We start from the raw sequence: 23314 nt of genomic DNA, 5'->3' as shown, positions 1-23314 counted from the left end.
TAATATATAAACTTTATAGTTTTCTCTCTTACACTATACTACAGGAACTTTTTAAAAATTAAACTAATTAAGTTTTGAACACTTTTGGAGCAACTATATTCGACTTGATGGCAAATGTGTGAGTACTTCAAATTAAAAATTAAAGGCATTTATTAGAAACAGACAAAAAATTTTGTGGTTTGAGATCTCTGTGAACGATCCCTCTTTTTTCAAGATGAGATAAGACAGTAAATAAGCTTTTCATATATGTTTGGCATTGAACGACGCTCATAGTATATATGTATTCCTATAAAATAAAGATACAGATGTAATTAAAAAAATAAAAGGCATTTGAATTTTATTTATTACATCCTTTTCATGTTCCACATATTCTAAAACCAAAATATTCAGTTGACCGAATCGCAACATTGAATATAATTTCACAACAGAAGGGACATCTCTTAAAAAACATTAGATTTTATAAAAAAAGAACTGTTTCTTTGCTTGCCTGAGTTCATGTAGAAAGGAAGCTTCGTTGATAATACGCTTTGCGCTACTGGACTCATATATACACTTTAAAGCAACATATTTACAGCGATATTCTGAACAAGGTAAGGGTTTGGCCCGATAAACAGTACTAAAAGTACCTTTTGTAATAGAATCGTAGCTTTAAAGATACTAAAAAAACAAAACTACAAAGATCAACCAGACCCAATCTTTTGAAAATCTGAAAAGTAATTATATATATCAGGAATATCCTTCAAGAGGGATAACTGATCAGAAAGTTCTCCAGCAGTCTTCTCGGGATCTACCTCACTTCCTCCCGCCCCGGAGATGGGATACTTTTAATTCCAAATTAATTATTTTATTTTATCTATATTTACTACTATGGCAATACTTTTATTTTATTTTCTTTATACGAGCTTTCAGTTTCTTCTCGTGTTTGCGTTTTATCGCATAGGTGTCCTTCCTCCATATATTTAGGAGTGGAAACCTTTTTTTAACCAAATTTCAAAGGAATTAAGAAAGAGTTTTTACTTTTAATAAAAGGTTAATAAAATAGCGGTCTTTTCATGTAACAAAATAATTATATAATAATGAAAATTAACATACCGGACTGAAAAGAATCGCTTATTCCTTAAAATATAACTTGAAACTTTTAAAAGGATAAAGGAAAATTCTTAACGGTAGACACAAGGCCTCTGTTTTTTGACTCTAACTTATGACAATTTTATATCTTGGGTCTTTCTATATTCAGTTTTTTTCTAAAAAAAAAACATTACTTTTTAATTAAATACGCTTAAAGTTTATATAGTTTAGCAAGGAAGGTAACTTATAAACATTTATTTTCTTTGTGCCATAAAAAATAATAAATATCTTTAAGTATGTTTAGTACGATATACAACCCAATGCACACAAAACAAAATTCTTAGGTAGTATACATTCCAAAAAGAAACTCAACCGAATAACTTTAAGACCAACGAAGAATTGAATGGTAAAAAAAATGGCGGGGGGGGGAAGTTAAATCCCAGTGCATGGTCAGGCACCCCCCCTTGGCTAAACGGCTTTTAAAGCTAGTACATGGGCTCAGAAATATTTTTTGACCCACAAAATTTTGCAACGTTTAAAGTTTTTCGAAGCATATTTAAACTACTGTTTTTAATAGATTGTACGGGCCATTTCAAGCTATTACATCACAAGACCGTCTTAACAAATAACTTTATCAAAGGCATCTTTTAATCTTTAAAAAAAATTAAAGTTTTCTTTTTAATTACTTCTCTTGACCACATTTATTGGGTATTAAAAAGAGAACCGTAATGTTATATTTGTTATATTTTTTCCCTTCTTTTTACAGTTATTAGTAAACTTAATTAAAAACAACATTGCCTAGTTTAAGTTAAATTAGTAGAGCCTATAACTATAAAAATTGATACAAGAAGAGGTAGAGATTTATTAAACTGTTTTCAACTACACCAGAAGAAAAGGGTAAGCTGGGCTTTATGGGACGAGTTTGGAGCGTTATTTGGTGATGAGTCAGGAAATTGTGAATCAGATAGCAAAGGAAATATTCCATTGTTGGATATAGCAAACAAAGAATTCGGGAGAGTAGTACGCAAATTTCAAAAGCACGGGTAACGAAGATTTTTTGTTGACGCAAGTATTGTTCAGATGGTTTCATGAATGAATATAATTACCCATCTGAGGTAAAATTAATTCCAAAAAACATACGCACAACTCTTGAGTTTTGTCTTTATATTCTCAAGCGAAATTTGAATCATATTACACAAAATACAAATGTGGAACTACTAACAATATCACAGTCAGATGATGGGCACATAAATTATTAGTAAACCAACGGATATAATAAAGTTGAAAGAAGTGCTAGGCTTACTTTATTTGACTGGATTGTAAAAAAAACAAGATAAGATTTAGGATATTTTTAATGTACGGATGGCAGGGCAGTTTTTGTTTAGAACCTTTTATCAAAATAAAGATATCATATATTACTGCAAGTTATCGTTTTCATAATATTCCAAAGAAAGCTCAACGACGCAAAATTGACAATACAGCGTAATTAGAGCCATTTATGACTGAGTTATTGAAAAATATAGGAACTGTTATACTTTTAGTATCTCACAAGATGAAAAAAAGGAAGCATTTCGAGGTTGAGTTTCATGTGTATATTCACAACAAACCGCAGAATTTGTTGCTGCAAAATGTTTATTGCCTAAACATGGAGCTTTCAGAGGGAATGCAACTGTAAGGGCCATATAGAGAAAAAATTTCCATACATTATGGTAAAACGACTTGTGAAGCCTGCCAAGGTTACCAAAAGGGACATCTCGTTTAGCAACTGGTTTACCAGCTAGCCACTGATGATAGTATTATTTGATGAACACTCCATCTTTCTTCTATGGGTACGTTTTCAAAGAACAAATAACACATATTTTGAATATTTATTGTCAATTAAAGATCGAGCAACGTATAGTTTTCTAATTGCATTTTAACCTAAAATTGCGGCTGTTTCATATACTAAAAGTAATAATAAAGTAATTTTGTTCTACACTACATCACACCGATGAGTTACCTTCCTGAAAGTTTAGATAAGCAACTACCAGAAGTAATGGAATTCCAAATAAGACAAAGGGAAAGGTGAAAACGATTGATGAACTTTATGCGAATTATGGCGTACAACAAATTTACATTCTATTTAAAACAGCAGGCGTCAATGAGCATATAATACATGATACGAATATTTGAGATTATGGTATGCAAAGGCATTCGGTTTTAAACAGTTAGATATGTCGTTGATAAAGGTCTATCAAATAATAAAACAGAGTAACCCTCGAATGGTTGCGATTTACACCAGGATGTACTAAGGATACCTAAAGAACCTCAGGCTATGAAACAATTAACGTAAAAATAACAACCCTGCTATAACTAATTTACAAGACACCGCAAAACGGTTAGAATATATGGAATTGGAACATGGATCGAGTGCAAATTAAAGTCGAAACTATTTTTCAGAAATGGGTTCCATTTCTTGGAGATGACTAATTCTAAATTGAGGTATAAAAGCCATATTACAGTTTAGAACCTTAACTAGTTCTTGGTATTTTTCTTGTGCGTCTGCACCTGTCTGCTAGTCTATTGGCTACGTAAATGTGTTCTATCTTGATCTTTATACATATATCTTCTTTCTATCTTATAATTATTAATAAAGTATGTACTTTTTATTTCTCTACAAGTATATCTTTATAGAGATAACTAGTCCTTCCATATGTTTGAAATGTCTTCGTGCGAAAGACAGAAAAACCTATTGTATCTGTACAAGGGGTATGTTTAGATCAATGAAAATTTGTATTGTAATAATGTGCTGACTTCATAAAATCATAGATTTTTTTTAAATATCACAGTTAATACGGTTCAGTTAATCTTCTAGTTTTACATAATATAGTTTGATTTTTTACAATTTTTATAAAACTTCTGTACGAATTTTAAGATTAAATGGGTGTTCTTCCCACTAAAAAAGCTGTCGATTTATACGTTTAACGGTCGTACTTACCTAGTACAGGTAGAAAACTTATTTTAAAACATTGAGAAAACTAGTTGCAAAATAAATAAAGTACAGATATTTCCTTTTTATGGGGGGGGTGGGGGAGAGGTGGGGGAGGTTGGCATCCCTTCTCCCACAACAATATTGGTGTCATTATTTTCTCACATTAAAGAAGGATTAGCGTTAAAAAAATAAACATCCTTTACTTAATAATTATAGTGTTAATGTTTTAGTTTTATTATGGAAATATACAAAGTCTTTTTGAGTATAAGTTTTAATACTACAATTAGGTCGTTCAAAAATGAATATCCATAATACTTCTTTAGTCGCCGACGTAATTTACTCAACTGAAAATAGAATACTTAGTAAATTAAAGAAGGAGCACAAAGCTTTTCTTAACTCTTTTATTGCCCTGTTCTTTCGCCGTATACATTATGTATTCACATAAAAATTACACGTTTAATATATAGCATCTGGAAAAAAAAAATGGTGCAATGAATGATAGATTTACAATAAAAGCGATCCAATTTGTTGTTTTGCAAATGAAAAGAAGTTACTAACCTATAAAGCGTTTACAAAGGTTTTAATAAATAAAAAGAAAACCAACATTTAATATGACACGTGCAGCTTCCTGTGTGTGAAAAGTACATAGGGCACATAAAACCGCCATATACATTACTTAAACATATATAAAATTAAACAACATACCAAATTAAATCTCTAATTAAAAATAAATTAATCAATGACATCATAAAGTAACGTTATAAAGACAACAACATTTTGACGTTTTGCCAGGATAATTATATTAAATACTTTACTATGTAAGTAAAGCTACTACAGGCTTTTTTCTTTTAAAATGAATCTAATAGCACACACACATTTAACAGATGGAAGCTTTACTGGTAGAGTAAGTTCGTTGAAGTCCGCTATTAGACAAGAAACTTGGGTGTTTCACTAGGCTCCTTACTATCTCCTTAGCCTTTTTTCTATCCACATGTCCGATATGCCACAATCGTCAAAAATAAACTTAGCCCAGCATGCTGATGACACGGTCTTATTTCATAGTTCCAAATCTACCTCACTGGTGTTTAAAAACATGCAGTCTTACTAAACCGTACTTGAGGTAAGGTTTTTAACATGGAGGTTAATAGTTAATGCGTCTAGTAGTAGCTTTATGATTATAACCCCCCGACTCCAGGTTTCACTAAACTTAAACTGACATTCCTCGAATAAAGATGGCTAAATATCTCGGAGTTATGCTTGACGGCAAACTAAATGGTCTGCGCGTCTTTCTTATCTCTCGTTTCTAAAACCAGACAACCTATAACCGCTTTATATCCCTTAATATGCAGGAAAAGCAAACTCTATTTTAAAAAATAAGCTTCTATTATACTAATCGGTTAAGCGCCCGCTAATGGTTTATGCCCCAATTGCTTGGATCCTTAAGAAAACATATAAATGGACTACAAATACTACAAAATTGCGTTCTGAGAATGGTGGTGGACGCTCCATGGTTTGTGCGCAACAGCCAATTACATAGAGAGTGTAACCTCGAGCCTATTCAAGATCTTAATAAAATTTCACGGAACTGGCTTACGGGACCAGTTATCACCATAACTTACGATTTAGGTAGGCACTCTCATTATCACACCATATACCCACAGCCAACACATTTCCTGGTTCTATTAAAGGGGGATATGGCTGATTATGGTTTATTTTATTAACCTATTAATTTATATTAATACATAATATAACGGTATTAAAACTTTACTATTTTATTAAATGTAATATTGTTACTACTTTGCTGTAAAGTCTTCAATTAACGTATACTGTTTAGCTAAAGCGAATCAGTTCTTTTCGTTGATGGCGCAATGAACCGTTAGGGGAGTTGCGACTTCCGCACCTTCAATTAATAGGGGAAAGTAGACTAAGCAACAACTGGTTGTAAATCACACCTGTAGCAAGACATGGCTATAAATAAAAAATTGTTTTTTTGTCTGTGGAGTCTACTCAGTATATAAGGCTGCAAAAAGTTTTAGCTTTACAGGACAAGGTTAACGTAATGTTTTGGCCTATAAGGCCGAACGGAGCGTTGTCAGTAACTGTCTATAGGATAGTTTATTAAGGGCTTAACGACTATAGGCTGTGCTTTAAAGAGTCTAAAAACTCAAAAGAAAATTTAACATTAGGACCACGCTATTTCTATATAAGTAATTATTTGTTTGATAGCCACATAAGTTTAGTTTTTTAAAAAAATAAACAATCGTGTAAGACCGAATAACTTTGTGAAGATATCTCACTTTTTAATTATGTATTGCTTAACGTCTACTTTACTATTATTCTCCGCTCTTCTAATTTCGCTATTTTTGAAAAAAATTGATTTAAGTTTTACTTTTACTGAAACGTAAGTAATTATCTTATACTTGACGGTATAACACTCCGCTAATGTGCTTAATTCTTCTTTTACCTCCCAATAAAAATTAGAATACTAAAAATCCCTTAACATTTAGTGTTTAAAACTATTAAAATTTCGTTTTTTTTTATAAACTCTTAACTTCAAAAAAGATTTTAGTACAGTATTGTTAAGTAATATAGTAAACTTAACCATATTTTTAAAACGAAATGCAACAGTTGAAAAAGACGAATATCAATGATTGTTTCCAATTTTAAAATATATTAGTATTTAATAAAAAGTACTCTCTCCTAAGAAGGTATACAGGTAAACATTAAAAGCTATTTCTTAATTCATTCGCATTTACTATTGCCATGAATTTAAGAAAGAATTTTACTGCAGTTACTAAGACTTATGTTGCTTGTTTTAATATTTTAATAACCTTTTTTCAGATAAGTTGTGTATTTTCTGGCGTAATAATTATATTCTACAGTGTACCTATGCAAATTATGTAAATTAACTGTCCAATGCTCTGAAGTACATATAAATTCCGTTAAAGATCGTGAAGCATAAATTAGCAAGTATTTATGAAACATAAGAAAAATGTTGAGATAATCGCAGCTTAATAAAATAAGGTAATTTAGTTTAAGCAGTCGATGGCTTAACTGTTCATAATTTAGTTAAATTTACATAATAGCAAATCCTGTAATTTCTTTATTATATTCATAATAAAACAGTATTAAAAAGTTTACAAATGTGGAAAGAAAAATATAGTTTACCACTTTAAGTAGGTACGTGAAAGTTTAGCTTTTATAAAGTATGCAATTCCCTAAAAGGAAGCTATAATTTTAATGACTAGAATTAGTTTGGTTTCTTTGCTTCTGTCACACAGAAACTGTTAGGAAAAAAATTCTACTTTTTTAGAATATGGCCACGGGAAATGTAGCGTTGGTTAAAATATTGTGCGAGTTAGTTGTGCATAACGTAAGAAACTCCTTTAGGTGATTGGCGCTACAGGTGCTACGGGGTACCAGGTTTTGTTACAGCTTTTAGAGGATTCCAATTGGGAAAAGGTACTGTAGGCTATAGAACTTTTCTTTTTACATTTCTGCAATGACAGTATCAATGAAAAATTAAACAAATAAAAAAATACAAAATAGATCATATCGATTTCACTGTCCATAGCAATTTTAGATAAAGCAAAAATATCAAACTATCTTCTTTCGTAAGTACGTTATTACCCAAATATAATTTGCCAAGGTATATGCCATAAGCCGAGAGAAAATTGAAATGGATTACGAGAATCTAGTTAATATTGTCTTAACAGACTTTATGAGTGAACTCAATAGCTCAAAAGATAAATGGAGGTCTCAATAAACTTATATATGTTAAAATCCAGTCTACTTATATTTTTTAGCGATGTAGATACGGTGTTTAATTGCTTGGGAACAACTAGATGGAAGAGCGGAAGTGCGGAAAATTTTGTTAAAGTAGAAAGGGATCTTACTGATGTTCTTTGCAAGACAGCCAAATCTATTGGTTTATAACTTCTTATGTGGATCTTCTATTAGTTTTTCTTATATTTACTTAGACTCTGTACTGTAATTATTTTCTGTAATAACTTTGAAGTTAGGAAAACTAAGTGTTTCAAAAAATAGATTTTGTATAAATATAGGATCTGCTCTAGTTTCAGATGAGTTTTTATTCTATTTAAACATTTTAAAAGGGGTTAAACACATGCTTCTTATATCGGCTCAATATGCTAATTCCGAACACTGGGGCCCAAGCTGGTTTCAACCTCTTTTTTACTTAAAAACAATGGGGGAAAAGGAAGAAGTAACTCTAAAGCATAATTTTATAAGAACAACTATAATGCGGCCTGGAATGCTTAATCGTCTTCGAAGTGACCGTTTTGGCGAATCACTCATGGCGCATTTGGTACCCACGTTAGACGTTAGGATACTGGCAAAAGCAATGATAAAAGCCGCTAACCAGAAAGTAACAAGTTCAAACTCAAGTTCTGTGGGCTATTATACTGGGAATGCACAGATTGAAGATTTTGTTAAAAATGGTTGAAAGTGCCTTAATAAAGTTTTATAAACTATTGAGATAAGTTTTAATGGTAGTTTTATCATTAAATTTGTTTTAATTAATTAAAAGTTTTTAAAGAAAATGCTGTCATATAGCTAGAATATAAACTATTAAAGCTCTTACTTGAAGAAAGTAGTAAGAACTAAGAATCTCGCATATTTTTAAAAACCGAATAAAGCTTAAAAAGTTATCTCTATTGCAAAAATGTGTACTTTAAGTTTTTGGTTATAATTATAGCGTTTAAAGTTTTACATAAATTTTGCACAGTTAAATATTTTGTAACATCTATTAAACCAATAACAGTACGCTATACGAGAAGGGCGTTTCTAGGTCTGAGCAGGTTAAAAAAAAAATTTAGTATTAATTATTAGTTTATTATAAGTCTAATATATAACCTTGCGCTCAATCGGTTGATAACCAAATTTTTAAGCACTCAAAGAGGATGATAGCGTACAAATAAGATTTAAGCTGGAAATAAAGAAATCTCAAATATTTATATTATTTTCCTTTAGCCTTCTACCACCATTTATAAATCAAAAACTCTCAGTACAATGCGCGCATGACAATTGCGGACGCTCTTTCAAGTTGTAATCGAGCTCTTCTTCTGGACGTCGATTGGTGTGCTTGGTAGGTCGTAACTTATTCGTAAGTGGTAATGGCATTGCGTTGAATAAGAGTAGCCAGGGACTTAAACTGGAGTTTTAAAGTTAAGCAATCTATCGAAAGGACTATAGGGCGCTAGTCATAAGCATAACAGCTTGTTTTGACTTTCTTGATGAGGTTGCTTTTGCCGGCGAGTCGTAGGCCCAGACAACAAACGCGTGTGTCGTGATTGGCCGGATACAGAGAGAGTTTGCCTTTGATACAAGGCCGAAGTAAAGGGTACAAATTTTGACCAACCGCCTTAACTGCGTTACTATATAATTTTACGTGCGACCGGAATGCCAGCTTGTTGTCTATAATGATACCCAAATATTTTGCAAAGGGTTCCCACTGTAGCAGCAGTTTTGCAATGCACTTTTGATAAAAAAAAAAAGCTTTGCTGTCTATACCAACGACGACACTCAATTACGAGCGTGACTAGGTAACACTATAACTTTCTTGCGTATTAAGTCCGCGCCTTGGGCGAGGTATGAGACACCCCTATCATTTATGCAAAAAGCAATGCGCGCTTAAGGATTGAACGGCGACACATAGCTCACATAAAGTGTAGAGAGCAAGAGTCTTAAAGAGATTATTGTGGGCCCTACTTTAGTAAATGAAATCCTGCCCTTTTAATGTAGGCATCCACTTTTTGGTTTGGTAAGAAAACTAACAGATCTTAAGGTGAGGTTTGACCACTTTGAAAAGAACAAGAAAAGGGACTGCAAGTTGTGATGCAAGCCCTTGTACCCAACACGGCCAGAAGCTTTTCCGACGCCTATTGCCTTTTGAAACTGAAGACAAGAGTCGTCCATTGTGCCAGACGGGAAAGCTGATGCTCTTGCTGAAATCCTAATGGGGCTCTGATGGGATATAAGGCTTGCATTAACAAACGCTTTTAAGAGGGGCAGCAGGGAGCTCCCGCTTCTCTGCTAACGGCTGACAGGGAGCTGATAGGTGGTTATTTAATTGGCGTAGAGGTTGTCACGGTGTCTTTGATAGCATCAGACCAGTGTATCTTCCATCGCAATGGGGGGGAGGGGGGAGCGAAGGATCTTCATCGAGTTAACGCGGAAGCAGACACGATCCTTTACCATTAACAACAGTTGCTTCAACATCACCTCCGTCGAGCCAGGTTGTTTTTGTCTCGATAGAGCTTTGAAAATCTCTTTAATTCCGATTATGGTGTTAGGCTCGCACTTCTCTTCGGCATCAGCGAGGGAGCACACCATTTAAAAATCATTTTTTCCGCAACCAAAGAAGAAGGTTACAACTGAGCAGCAAGGTGATCAGCAATGTCGCTTCTCCTTCGTCGTCTTACGCCACAAAAACGCCATCTCGTAGAGTGGGTAGTGGGAAGGACACATGGCCTCTGTATATCAATAAGATGCTAGAAAAGTTGCTGCTTAACCACCAGTCTCCGACATGTGGCTCAACTCTGTATTCCACTGAAGGTTATGGTATACCAACAGCTTGTTTCAAATGATACGGTGTAATATGTCTTGGAAAAGTAGCGAAAGTGGCCACGGGGAATAGGCATCAACGCTCGCTGGAAAAGATTTTTAGTTTAACAGGAAGAGGGTTGGAAGGCACTCATTTTCAAGAGTCGGCAAGGCACACTATATTCACAACTCCCACGTAAGCAACAGTAGCAGTCAAGTAGGGCGGGAGTATTTGGAGGAATCGAAGCTGTCGAAAAGAACAACACAGACGACACAACGAACGTTCGTAAAAAAACTTTAATTGCCAACGATGTCCTACACGTCTGATGGCACCGTCTTCGCCATGGTCGATTCTTTCGCGTTACACTTCCCTGCAGTTAATGTTTTCCTCGTTATACATCATTTACATTTTAAGACAAAAATCAGTGTTTGCAGGTGCCTGCTATACAAAAACCATTGGCAAATAAATCCATAACGTCTCTATCAACCAAGACTGAGAGATTTGTTGTCAATATTGCAAGAAGTTGTTGTTGTAGATGAGGAGGTTAGTGAGTCGACTTTGTGCCCAAAAAAACGGAGTACGAGGTGAAGTGATTCTTTATGTGTTGGAAAAGCGATGGTAAATATGCATTGTATGCAGCAGCAATTTGTCACAGTTAACAGGGTAATCTCGTGCTTTTTGTGGCCTAAATATAAAAACAAGGGGAAAAAGATGAGCAAGGGAAAGGAGCAAGACGAGATAAAATTTATAAAGCTAAACGAGAAAATATATACGTACTGCGACTGAGTTAAGTTGCAAGATACTAATCGCTAAATTTCATGTGGTAGTAATGCGCAAGGCCGCCGAGCAAAAACTTGCACTGATCACGTGACATAAACTTGAACAACAGCAATTTATGCCCACGTGGTAGTTAAGTGGGGAGAACGTTGGATTATTTTCTTTATTTTTTTTTTTTTTATTAAACTTTTGTTTTGGCGGCATTTACACTAAAAATGAGCACTGAAAAAATCATTAAACAAGTAGAAGTAAGTTTTGTTTTTTCTTTATATTTTATCAAATATAGATTTTTAAATAGCTCTATAGTACTATTTTAGTGATGCAAACATTGTGAGAGACAATTTTCTTAAAGCACAGATTGCCTCTAATGAAGGAGGCTGTAAGTATTTTATCAATTAATTACTTATTTTTATCTAAAACTACATTAATAGTCGTTCCAGTAACTGTTTTGGTTACTTTTAAACGCCTCGCGCAAATTTCTGACGACGTCGACGTAATTTTTAATGCTTTGAAGTCTTACGCTTCAGAAGTTTATGAGGTTGTAATTTAACATACTTTCTGTTTTTTTTAATTTATTACTGTTAAACACTTTAGGTTGATGAAGAATCTAAAAGCGTTAGGAGGAAGCATAGCTTACCTGAAAATTATTCAGAATATGGGAGGGCTATATTTGCTAATGGTTACTCTTAGTTAATATTTTTTTATATTATTAAGATTTTATTAAGTATTTGTGAAATTTGGCACTTTTATAATTTCGTATAATTTTTTTATCATCTTAAATAATTATAAATATACGTATATTTTTGCAGCTTTTATAAATTTAAAGCAATTATTTATAATTTTATAGAAACTTAGATCTTTATAATAATTTGTTTTTAATTATAAAGTTATTTTATATCTTAGTAAAACTTTTTAAACTTGTAATAACTTCATTTAGTAGCTATATAGAAAAATATAATTACTTTGTTAATTTAGTTGTTGTTGCTTGATTTTTATGAAATTTTTATTTGTTTCAGAAATTATTCATTTTCTGCTTCAAAATTTTAAAATAAAGATTTAAACAATAATATTAAAATTAATTTTTATTATCTAGAATATTATAACAAATTCAAGTTTTTTTTGAATTTTTTAAACTAGTATAAATTTTTTTAATTTTTTTTATCTAGGTATTTATATAAATTAGTTTATATACGCTTTTAAAGTTTATAACTGTTTCCAAAGTTTATATAAATTTATATTTCGAGTTAGTTAATTAGTTTTTTAATATTGGGAGTTATAATTCTAAAACTATTTTTATTAAATTAATGAAATTTTAATTTATTTTTACTTTTTGCTTTTTTAATACTGAGAAAAATTTAGATTCATAAAAAGTTACCTTCAGTACTTTTTTAAATACTTTCTAATATATTTTGTGCAATATATAAAAATACACTTTAATTTTTTCAAAAATTTATAAAAATAGTTATTCTAATTTTATTTACTTTATAAATTCTTTTAATTTATCTATATAGAGAATTTTTGATTTACAATTTTATTTTAAGTTAATTTTCCTTTATTACGATTTTTTATTAATATGTTATTATTGTATAAATTAATAAAGTTTTTTTTTAAATTAAATTAGTTTTTATTTATAAACTATCTTATTTTGTTTTACTTTATGAGAGAATATAAATATTTATTACATTACAATAATATAAAAGTTAAAAAAAAAACGACCAACTCTAAGAAATTCTGCATCGCTGGCAGACACCCGACAGGGCCGCGGGGCAAATTGCACATGTTAGTTCTGCAAGCACATGTGTTATTTAAATTACTTGTATATAGTTTTTTTATTCCTTTTCTAGCTATTGAAAGACTGCCTTTAAGCAGTAAATAACAATAAGTAAATTTATATCAACTTATCGATTATTTTATACTTATTATTTTTTTTATTAAGATTTTATAATGTATAATGTCATTAAAATTATGATAATTATAAATAATTTTTTTGTATAATATTATTTAAATTTACTTAAACCTTTTTCATTAAGGATTTTCAATTTTTAATAAATTCTGTTAATAATTATTATTGCCTTTTTTTATAAATTGAATTAAATTTTTTCTTTGTTTTTATTGCTATGATATGAATAGTGGTTATCATTATAAATTTTGTAAATTTGGTAATTTTTTATAATTTTTTTTATTTTTATGATTATTTTTTAAAAATTTATCAAATATTATACTTAATAAGTGAATATTAATATTCCCTATAAAAATTATTTTAACTTCTTTTATTTTTAAGGATTTTATGATTAAATATAAGTTATAATATGATCTTTTAAAGCATACAAATACTTTTTTTGAGACCGATTATATAAGCATTTAATTGATACATTTTATTGTTTCTATTGAAGTGGTACTCGTAGATACTTTACAACTATAATTATCAAATTTTTTTATTTCAAATATTAATTTTTTATATTAAATTTGTTTAGATTATTTCAAATTTTTAATAATTTTTATATATATAATTAGTAGTTTTTTTTTGAGATTCGAAATTTCATATTTTTTTTAAGACTTTTTTAAGATAATTGTTTTAAATAATTTTTATAAAATTTTTAATTGAATGTTAGTTTTTAATATAAATTCTTGTGAAATTTTTTTATGATAATATCATGTTTATTTAACAAATGAATTAGTTATACTTATACAAAATTATTAAAAAACTTGCAAATTTTAAGGAGTTTATCTTAAAAATAAGAAATATATAAAGTATTATATTCGTATGATCCGAATATTTTTTTATTATAATGTTATTTAAAACTTTAAATGATATTATAATATATATATTAAAATGATTTTTTAAAGAATATCCATTAATTATAAAAAACTTATAAGGATTTTATATTATTTACAATTTTATTAAATTGTTGTTATAATTTGTTCAAAATTTTTTTTAAAAAAATATGAAATATTATGTTTATTATAAAATTTAAATAATATTTTTTACTTTATTAAACTTTTATGTAATAGTTTTTATATATAATAAAAGGATTTCCTAAGGAATATTCTCTTGAAGATTTGGAAAAGTTCTGGTTTGCCCGCTCCTCAGCAATTACTCTTGTTAAAGTTTTAAAGCCTAGAAGCAAAAAACCGTCTCAGCAAGTAATTATTATTATAAAATTTATATTGAAATTGAATTTTGAATATTTTTATAAATATTATTAATTACACATGCAATTATCATATTATAAATTTAATAATTATAAGTATTATAATATTATAAACAGTTAAGTACTTAAGTTTATATAATATAAATGGAATACTTTCAGTATCTTTTAAATATTATATATTACAATATTAATAATAACAATAAAATATAAATATTTTATTAGAATAATATAATTTTATAAAGCATTGAGAATATAATTAATTTTTTCAAATATTATGTAATATTTGAAATATATTTTTAATAAAGTTATTGTTTTACTTTTTATTATTTATTATGAAAAAATTTATTATAATTGATTTTTTATTGTTATTCTGTTTCTGTACAATTTTTAAAGGGAAACACGAATTTTTTTGGTTAATTTTTTTTTATAATTTTAAGGTAAAATAGTTAAATAAAAAAATTGGAGTTATAATTATAAATTATTCATATTTAATTATTATTATTTATTTATACAGGTTGACTGTTACGTTGTATTTACTTCTGAAGAAGAATGCCAGAAAGCCATACAGGAAAAACTTTTTGTGAATGATAAGGAAATTCAAGTGAATCTCAAAGTGGAAAAACCTAAATATAATGAAGAAAATGTTCTTGAAGAAGAGCCGTTTAAAAAAGGTGTTTGTTAGTTTTATTATTTATTACATATTATTTTACTTATTATGTTATTTACTAGTAATTATTATTTTTTATTATTTATAATTTATTACTTTATTATTGTTTTTTTATTTTGTTGCTTATTGCTAAATATTATTATTTTATTATTTTACTATTTCTATTATTTTTTAAATATATTTGTTGTTATTGTTATTATTATGTAAATATTTATTATTAATTACATTTTTACTTAAATATTTTTTTTATTTTGATATTTATTGCTAATTATTATATATTATTAAATATTTAAATAGTTTCACTAATTCTTTTAGGTATATATTTGTTATTATTATTAAAGTATTTATAATTTATTATTATTTTACTTATTGTTACTATTACTACATTAATTATTGCTAATTATTATTTCTATTATTCTACTTAATTATAGTTATTTTTATGTTTTATATAATTTTTTTTTTTGATTTAAATTATTATTTTTTTACTATTGCTACTCGTTAATTTTTATACTTTATTTTATTATTATTATTTTAGTTTATTTTATTTTCAATAATATTATTTATTCTTAAATTTTACTAATTATTATTTTGTTATAGAAATATTTATTTATTGTTTATTAGAACTTATAAAAGATAAAAAAAACCAAAATTATAAGAAAAAATATATATAAAAACTTATTGAAGTCAATAAAAAGAAAGTTATAAAAAGTATGTATAATAAATTAGGATTTAATAAAATAAGGAAGTATGTAAAAGTTTATATATAAAAAAAGTTAGGTATGTTTAAAATAATAGGAAGTATATTTAAGTATTTATAAAAAAAGTTACGAAAAGTTAATAATAATATGGAATACATAAAAATTTATTTGAAAAAAGTTTATATAAGAAGTACTTAACGTAAAAAGGTTATAAAAAAGTTTATAAAATAGAAATACGTAAAAGTATCAATAAAAAAGTAACCAGGAGTAAGTAAAAATAGTAATAAAGTATATATAGAAATAGTTATAAACGTCAATAAAAATAAAAGTCGATTAAATTTTATATATAAAAAAGTTATATAAGTTGAAAATAAATAAGTACTATGAATAACACTTAAAAACCACCAATGGAAGCATGAATTTTTACTAACGGCTAGTCGCTAGCGACTCCCAGCTAATAATAATTTTCGTGAAATACGCGCACTAATTGGAGGAGTGCAGAAAGAGGAAGGCTTATTTTAATGAAAAACATTTTTATTTTGCGTAATAATTTTTATACTACTTGAACTTATATTGTTAAAATTTTTAGTGAAAGTGTTTTCAATTTTTCGGGGTTATTATGAAAAGTGAATCACAAATAATTATGATCACTTACGGAAATAATAATTCACGACTATTATTATACTTAGTTACATTTATTTTTACTCATTATTATTTTTTTACTACTTATTATTATTAGGAAAAAAAATAGGTTATTATAATTATTATGTATTATTCTTTTTACTTTTTTATTGTTAATGTTATTTTTTTTACTACATACTACTTTTTTTTTACTAATCATAATTATATACTATTTTTTTTACTATTTATTATTATATATTATTCTTTTTTTTATTATTATTCATTATCAGTTATATTTTATGTACTCTTATCATTATTATTTGGAAAATATATATAATAGTATTATTTGTTATTCTTTTTTATTTATTTATTGTTTTTTTTATTTTTACTATTTTTATTGTAATTCTAGAGAAGGAATATATATTATTTTATTATCATTATTTGAAAAAAAAATAATTTACAATAATTATTAATTATTTACTATTTTATTAATTATTATTATAATTTCGCTACTTATTATTTTGGAAAATAAATAATTTAAGATAAATTTTAATTTATTATTCTTTTTTTTTTACTTTTAGTTATTGCTATTTTTTTAATAATTATAATTATAAAAACAAAATAATTTACGTTAATTATTATTATTTGTTCTATTTATTATTTCCTTTATTTATTGTTATCTTATTACTTTTTCTACTATTTATTATTATTCTTTGGAAAAAAATAATCTACAGTAATTATTATTATATTATTTATTATCTATTAATATCTATTATTTTTCTTAATATATTTTTTTTAAGGTTCCTGTCTTGCCTTGTCTGGACTTGACGCATCGTTGCATCCGTTGAATGTTAAGAGAATTCTCACAGTAGAATGTATTAAAAAACTTTTATTATTATTCTTATTATTTTTTTTATTAAGCACTTATATTATTATTACTAATACAAGTTTGTTAAATAGTTTTCAAAGTATTACTTTTTTTATTGTTATAATAAGTTTATTATGGATTTTTCTCATTATTATTATATAAGTTTATTTGAAGGTTTATTATACTTATTATGTTTCAAAGCTTAAGAATTATTATATTACTAAAACTTTTATTATAATTAAGTTCATCAAGGGCTTTTATTATTATAAAAAATTTTACTGTTATTATTATATCAGAAGTTTTAGAGTTATTATATTATTATTATTTCTATTAAGAATTTTTCTTATCATTTTTATATGTTTATTAAAAATTTTAAAAATTATTTAGATATTATTATAAGTTTATCAAGGACTTTTACTGTTATAAAAAGTTATACTGTAGAGTTATTTATTATTATTATTATTATAATTTTATTAAATGTTTTACTTTTATATTTGAAAATTTTAGTATTAATATTTAATTATTATAAGTTTGTCTAGAAATTTTATTATTATTATAATAAAAGTTTATTAAAAAGTTTATTTATATTTATTTTTATGTTTATTAAGGAGTTTTACTTTTGTATATAAAACTTTTAGAATTTTATTATATTATTATTATAAGTTTTTTAAAAATTATTATTATATATTAAAAATTTTTGGATTGTTATTCATTTTTTATTATAAATTATTAATAAGTTTTATTATTTTTATAATATTGAGATTTATTTTGTTATAATTATAAAATTTTAAGAAGTTTTAATTATTATTTATTTAAAAGTTTAAGAAATTACAAAAAATTTATATTAATTAAACTTTTTTTAAAACTCATTGAACTTTTAATTTTAATTTTTATAAAAATACAATTTTTAAAGGAATTTTTGTATTAATGTTGAAGGTTCTTTTCTTCCTTCTTTTGTTGAAAAGAAAAATTCTGGAGAGTTTCTTGTACGTTTTGCTGATGCCGTTGCGCTTCAGGTCGCTGAAGAAATACAAACAAAAGAAATTAAATTTAAAGATGGAGTTCCTCAAGTTCGTGTATTAGAAGGAGAAGAAGAGAAAAGTTATCTTCAAGAATCTTATAAAGCGAAAGTATTTTTTTTTTGAATTTCAATTTTTTTTGATTTAATTTTTATTATAACCCAGTGCGAGCATCTTGCTAAGAGTAAAAATTTGAAAGGTTTATTTTTTTATTTTTTATAAGGATTTATATTGATAATTTTAAAAAAAGGTAAAAGAAAAAAGAAAGTGGATGGAAAAGGTAAAAGTAAATTAAGGAAAAGTGGAACTGAAAGTGGTTTTGAAAATGATAACAGCGAAGCTGAAATTAGCAAAGCTATTAAATCTACTGAAGATGGCCATCCTGAAGATTTTAAGATACCTGAAAAAGTTAGTACGGAGGAAATCAACGTGGCCAATTGAAATAAATTTGGATTTAGTTAACTTTAACCACTAAAGATATTGATAATTTTTTTTTTGCGTTTGTAGTTAATTTATTGTTCTGCATATTCGTTGTAGCAAAGATGCTCCTCTGTAGGATTATTGGTCCTATAAAGTTTATACGTAGGCCTCTAACGAGTTAAAATTTCAATTAATTTATTTCAACGAACAAAGATTTAAAGATAATTACTTTTGTATTTGCGGTATATTTATTAAGTTGGTCATCTGAATTTGTAGATTTTATTAGTTTACATGCGAAGGATATTACCGTCGCTAATTGATATTAAAGTTGGATTTAATTAAAATTAACAACTATAGATACAAAAAGATTTTCAGTTTTTCTGCAAGTGTAGTAGTTTTTATAAAGTTGGCCCTTTAAAGATTTACATATGCGATAAATTTGAGGCGGAGGCCACTAAAGCGGTTTATTGTTTTAAGTTTAAATTTAACTGATTTTAACTAAAATTATAAAGATGATCTTTCTAAACATTTTAGAAAAACTTAATACGTAAGCCCCTAACGGGGCTCCAATTGGTGTTAATTTTATTAACGAATAAAGAAAAAAAAATTAATTTTATTTTTGGCATTCGTAGTAAAGTTATTGTGTTGTTAATTCGTTATAGCAAAAGTAGCCATTTTGAAGTATTAAGATTTCCGTAGACGTCAATTTTTTAATTTATATTAAATTATTTGATTTGAAAAAAAAGGGAAGCGCCTTTACTCCTTTATTTATTATTAATGACAATCCCTGGAGCTCGATCGTGTTAAAAACTTGGAATACTCGAGCTCTCAATGAGGAGTGATAGCAGATATTGCAAATAGCGTTCAGGATGTCAATTTTTACATGAACAACATAGAAGACTAGCACTTAAGCTCCTCACGTGGGGGACGAGAAGGTGCCCCGCCCTATAGCTCGTAATAAGTTTGCTCACCAGCAGGGGATTAGTGTACCTGAAAAGCCTGTGGTAAAGGACCACGGGATGGCGTTGGAAAACAATGTTTAGAGGGCCCACTTGAAGGCCCCGGTGGAAAGCATCATTTCGCAAAAACCATAGCGCCTTTGTTAGAACACCCAGCAATTTGTTCTGACGCACTTAAGGTGGTGACGCTATCGCAGTGGAATCGTAGGTTCAAGCAGCAATATCATTCTTGGCTGAATGTAAGACATATCCAGTTGTCGTTGGTTTCGCAGAGAAAGCTTAACCTTTCCGCAAAGTAAAGGATAAAGCGCCTTGTTTAACTGCTTTGACCTTCACTGATTAGTCCACGTGAGACAACCAGGAAGATTTATTGTCGATAATGACTTCCAAATATTCCGCTTGAAATATTCCGCTTGAGAAGACCATGGAATCTTCACGCCGTTAAAGGTTAAGGGCACCAACAAAGGGTCCCGTTCCTTTGAAATTAATATAGCTTTGCTCTTCATCGCATTAATAGTAACTTTCCAATCCCGACACCAGAGAGCAGGGGCGATAAGATAGCGCTGTAGATACTTGCATAGCAAAGCTAGAGAATTCGAAGAGGAATATACGGTCGTATCATCAGCGTAGAGACGATTGGTGTGCGTCGATCGGATGACAAGGGCACGTCGCTCATGTAAATTGCAAATAAAGGGGGCGAAAGAAATGATCACTGAGGGGCCCCTGCTGTCAAAGATCGAAGCGGCGACCGTGTATCTCCCAAGCGCACGCTGAAGGTGCGACCATTCAGATATGATTCAGCATATTATAAAGGTCATGAGAGACGGATAACGAGCGCGGTTTGCAGCAGATCTTCATACAAAATTTGATTACAATGCCTTTTCAACGTCAAAAAAGAGACAGGACCTATTGCCTTATTATGATTAAAAGCGCGAGAGTTTCATTCAGTTAGGCAGAGGAACTGCGGGGTAGTTGAGCTCTTGTCGGAATCCAAACTGAAACTCCGGTAAAGCTTTCCGAGAGTCAACGACCTTTTTAAGGCGGCTCAGTAAAACATCTCCTACCTCTTTGCCTGCCGCTGACCGTAGTTTGAAGGTTCAGTACTTGGTAGATGCTGATCCCGGTTTATGTGTTTTTGCTAGCGTCACAACGATCGCCGTCTTCCATCGAATAGGAAAGGCGTCAAGGAGCATAAAAGATTTTATAAGTAGGTAAAGGTAGTGCATCCCTATTACTGGCATTTTCTTCAGCATCTCATTAGTGATTCCATCGGGCTCAGGCGCTTTCCGTTAAGGTAGCACTTTGACAACTGCTTGAACCTCGTCAACATTAACGAGAATAAGTGTTTCTTAGTTAACGGGAAGGGGTAAGCTCAGTTGAGGGAACGCATCATCATTAGCAGTATAATGAGCAGTTGACTCGTGTTGGATAGAGAGAACATTGGCAAGTCGGCTACTATATTTCTGCACGAAAGGGCAGTAGGGGTGCAAGACTCCAATTTTTGATCCTTTTAACAAATTTCGAAAAGGAGGAGCGAGTGCTGCTGCCAGATTCTGATATACGATGCAGTTTGCTCTCCCATTTATTGTTAAATGGGTCATTAGCTTTTTCCTAATGCACCTGTGAAGTCGATTAAGCGCAAGTTTGTCTTCGGCGCTCTGCGATAACGTGGCTACTCATGTAAGTGGGTCGACGTTAGATAACTGTCTTTAGTTCGTCGGACAAGCGGTCAGGTCGTTACGTTACTTCATGAGTTGTCGTGGCAATAGTGTGAGCCGTGTTCGGTGCGGTTTCGAAAAGGACAACTATCATTCAAGAGGGCAAGCGTGCGCGGCAATGACGGATGGCGGTAGCGTAGTTTCTACTACATCAGCATATTAGTCCTAGTTGGTGGAAATACGGGTAATGGTCTTTGATGTGCCCTTCTCATCCCCAAAATCGAGAATAACTGGGAGGTGATCGGAGGACAGCTCATGGAGCGCTTCAAGTGTCGATTGCTTTAAGTATGGCAATATCCTGTACGTCCGTTGCGCCTATAGTCGCCAAGTGTATTAGTTGCTAAGGACCTAGTACACACTGTCCGTGCTCATCAGCATAGGTCTCAAGGATGTGGCCATTCGAGTTATCGGCTCAGCAGAAGAGGCCCTCCCAGGGATAGCGTCTAATCGGAGGGCGCAAGTAGCTTCCAAGGGGGTTTGTAGACAGCGATTATGGGCACGGGTCCCTAGTAAATTTCCACTGCCTCGGACTATGTAGAGCTGGCATAGATATCGAATGATATCGAATACTTTGTTTCACCAGACAGCAACGCATCCGCCGCATGCACCAATTCGTCTTGGCGATACATAGCAAAATTGCACAATTAAATACGACGTTAAGAAAGAGGTACTCTCGTTGATGGCGCACACATCAATTCTTTCTCTATGTAACAGACTCTAAGGCTCGTGCTTATTACTTTGAACTCCATTTGCGTTCCAGAATAGGTGTCGAATGTGGCGGCGCGTCTTTGGCTTAGAAACCGTTGCAAACAGATTCCAGCCTTTCACAGTTTTAAGCATGCTGGATAACTTCGTTGTTAATATTGCTAATATCTGCCGTATTGTCGGCTGCGACTGTTCAGCTTCCGCAGTAAAGGTTTGGCAGCGACTTGAGGGCCTAATGGGAATATTGAGCAAATCTTTATGTTTCAAACGAGACGCTTAAGAGGTCCCTGGGTAACAGTATTGCTTGTAGTTGCGCCGACGAAGTAAACTTTGAGGACTGATCGGCTGCCTTACGCGAAAAAAATATTTGCAGCCTCTATTGCAGGGCCCCCCTGCGAACTCGTAAAGAGAAAACCCTCCTATTATTCTTTGCTAAAAACCAAGATGGCCCCCACTTGTACAACTTTTGCATTCCAACGGTGCAAGGATCCGAGGTCAAGAGATTAAAAATTTCCGACAACAGCCAAGAATCCCGTGCGATCACAGCAAGCAAGTTTGCAACAATTTTTTCCCTATCAAATTACATGATGGCAAGTCACACAAAATTGTTATTGGTGGAATTATGCATGTTAACAAATAACTAAAAAGAATCTACTTTTTTTTTACTTCTGCCAGTTTTAGTAAGCCCCAAAAAAAGTGTTTTATTTTTATTTTTTCAGGAAAAAACTAGCAAAGCTGCATCTACATTCGTTTAAATTCTGCATAGTTTTAACAAGCAATAAAAATAATAATTTATAGTTATCATTTCTGTAAAAAAACATACAAGAAGCATTTTTACTATAAATATAGCGCCACTCCCTTTTTTGAAAATTACGAAACCAACTAATAAACGTTTTAGTCATTTTTATTATTCTGTTAAACAGGTATTTGTCTTTTTATTAACTTTAAAACGAACTTTGCTTTACTATGAATATTTTTGCATTAATTGAATAGACATCATTTAAGCTTCAAAAAGAACAGTAGTATAAAAAATATTATCGTAAAACAATAAAGGTACTGTACATGCCCCCTTTAAAACTAGTATTGTTATTTATTGCTAACATATA

General features: G+C 29.8%; 1 protein-coding gene and 1 long non-coding RNA gene across 2 annotated transcripts; both read left to right on the top strand.

Moving 5' to 3' along the window:
- The first annotated feature begins 7447 nt into the window (after positions 1-7447).
- Positions 7448-8469, top strand: LOC135121673 (uncharacterized). Its single transcript, XR_010279085.1, has 4 exons — positions 7448-7501; positions 7689-7795; positions 7846-7967; positions 8155-8469. It is a non-coding gene; the product is annotated as an uncharacterized LOC135121673 (long non-coding RNA).
- A 1528-nt stretch (positions 8470-9997) lies between these two features.
- LOC135121678 (la protein homolog) lies at positions 9998-22549 on the top strand. The gene is made up of 13 exons (XM_064045968.1): positions 9998-11629; positions 11688-11760; positions 11813-11919; positions 11976-12060; positions 14413-14525; positions 15048-15204; positions 17320-17394; positions 18324-18517; positions 18572-18605; positions 18657-18835; positions 21856-21978; positions 22264-22419; positions 22490-22549. The coding sequence occupies exons 1-13, from the start codon at positions 11597-11599 to the stop codon at positions 22547-22549; spliced, it is 1389 nt and encodes a 462-aa protein (XP_063902038.1). The 5' UTR covers positions 9998-11596.
- Positions 22550-23314: the final 765 nt, after the last annotated feature.

Source organism: Zophobas morio, unplaced genomic scaffold (assembly GCF_036711695.1).
Source record: "Zophobas morio isolate AGI-343-1 ecotype UQ-CSIRO unplaced genomic scaffold, CSIRO_AGI_Zmor_V1 ptg000657l, whole genome shotgun sequence".
In the NCBI taxonomy this organism is placed as follows: Eukaryota; Metazoa; Arthropoda; class Insecta; order Coleoptera; family Tenebrionidae; genus Zophobas; species Zophobas morio.
Note: the sequence above shows the minus strand (reverse complement) of the source record. Positions and strands in the feature narration are given on the sequence as shown.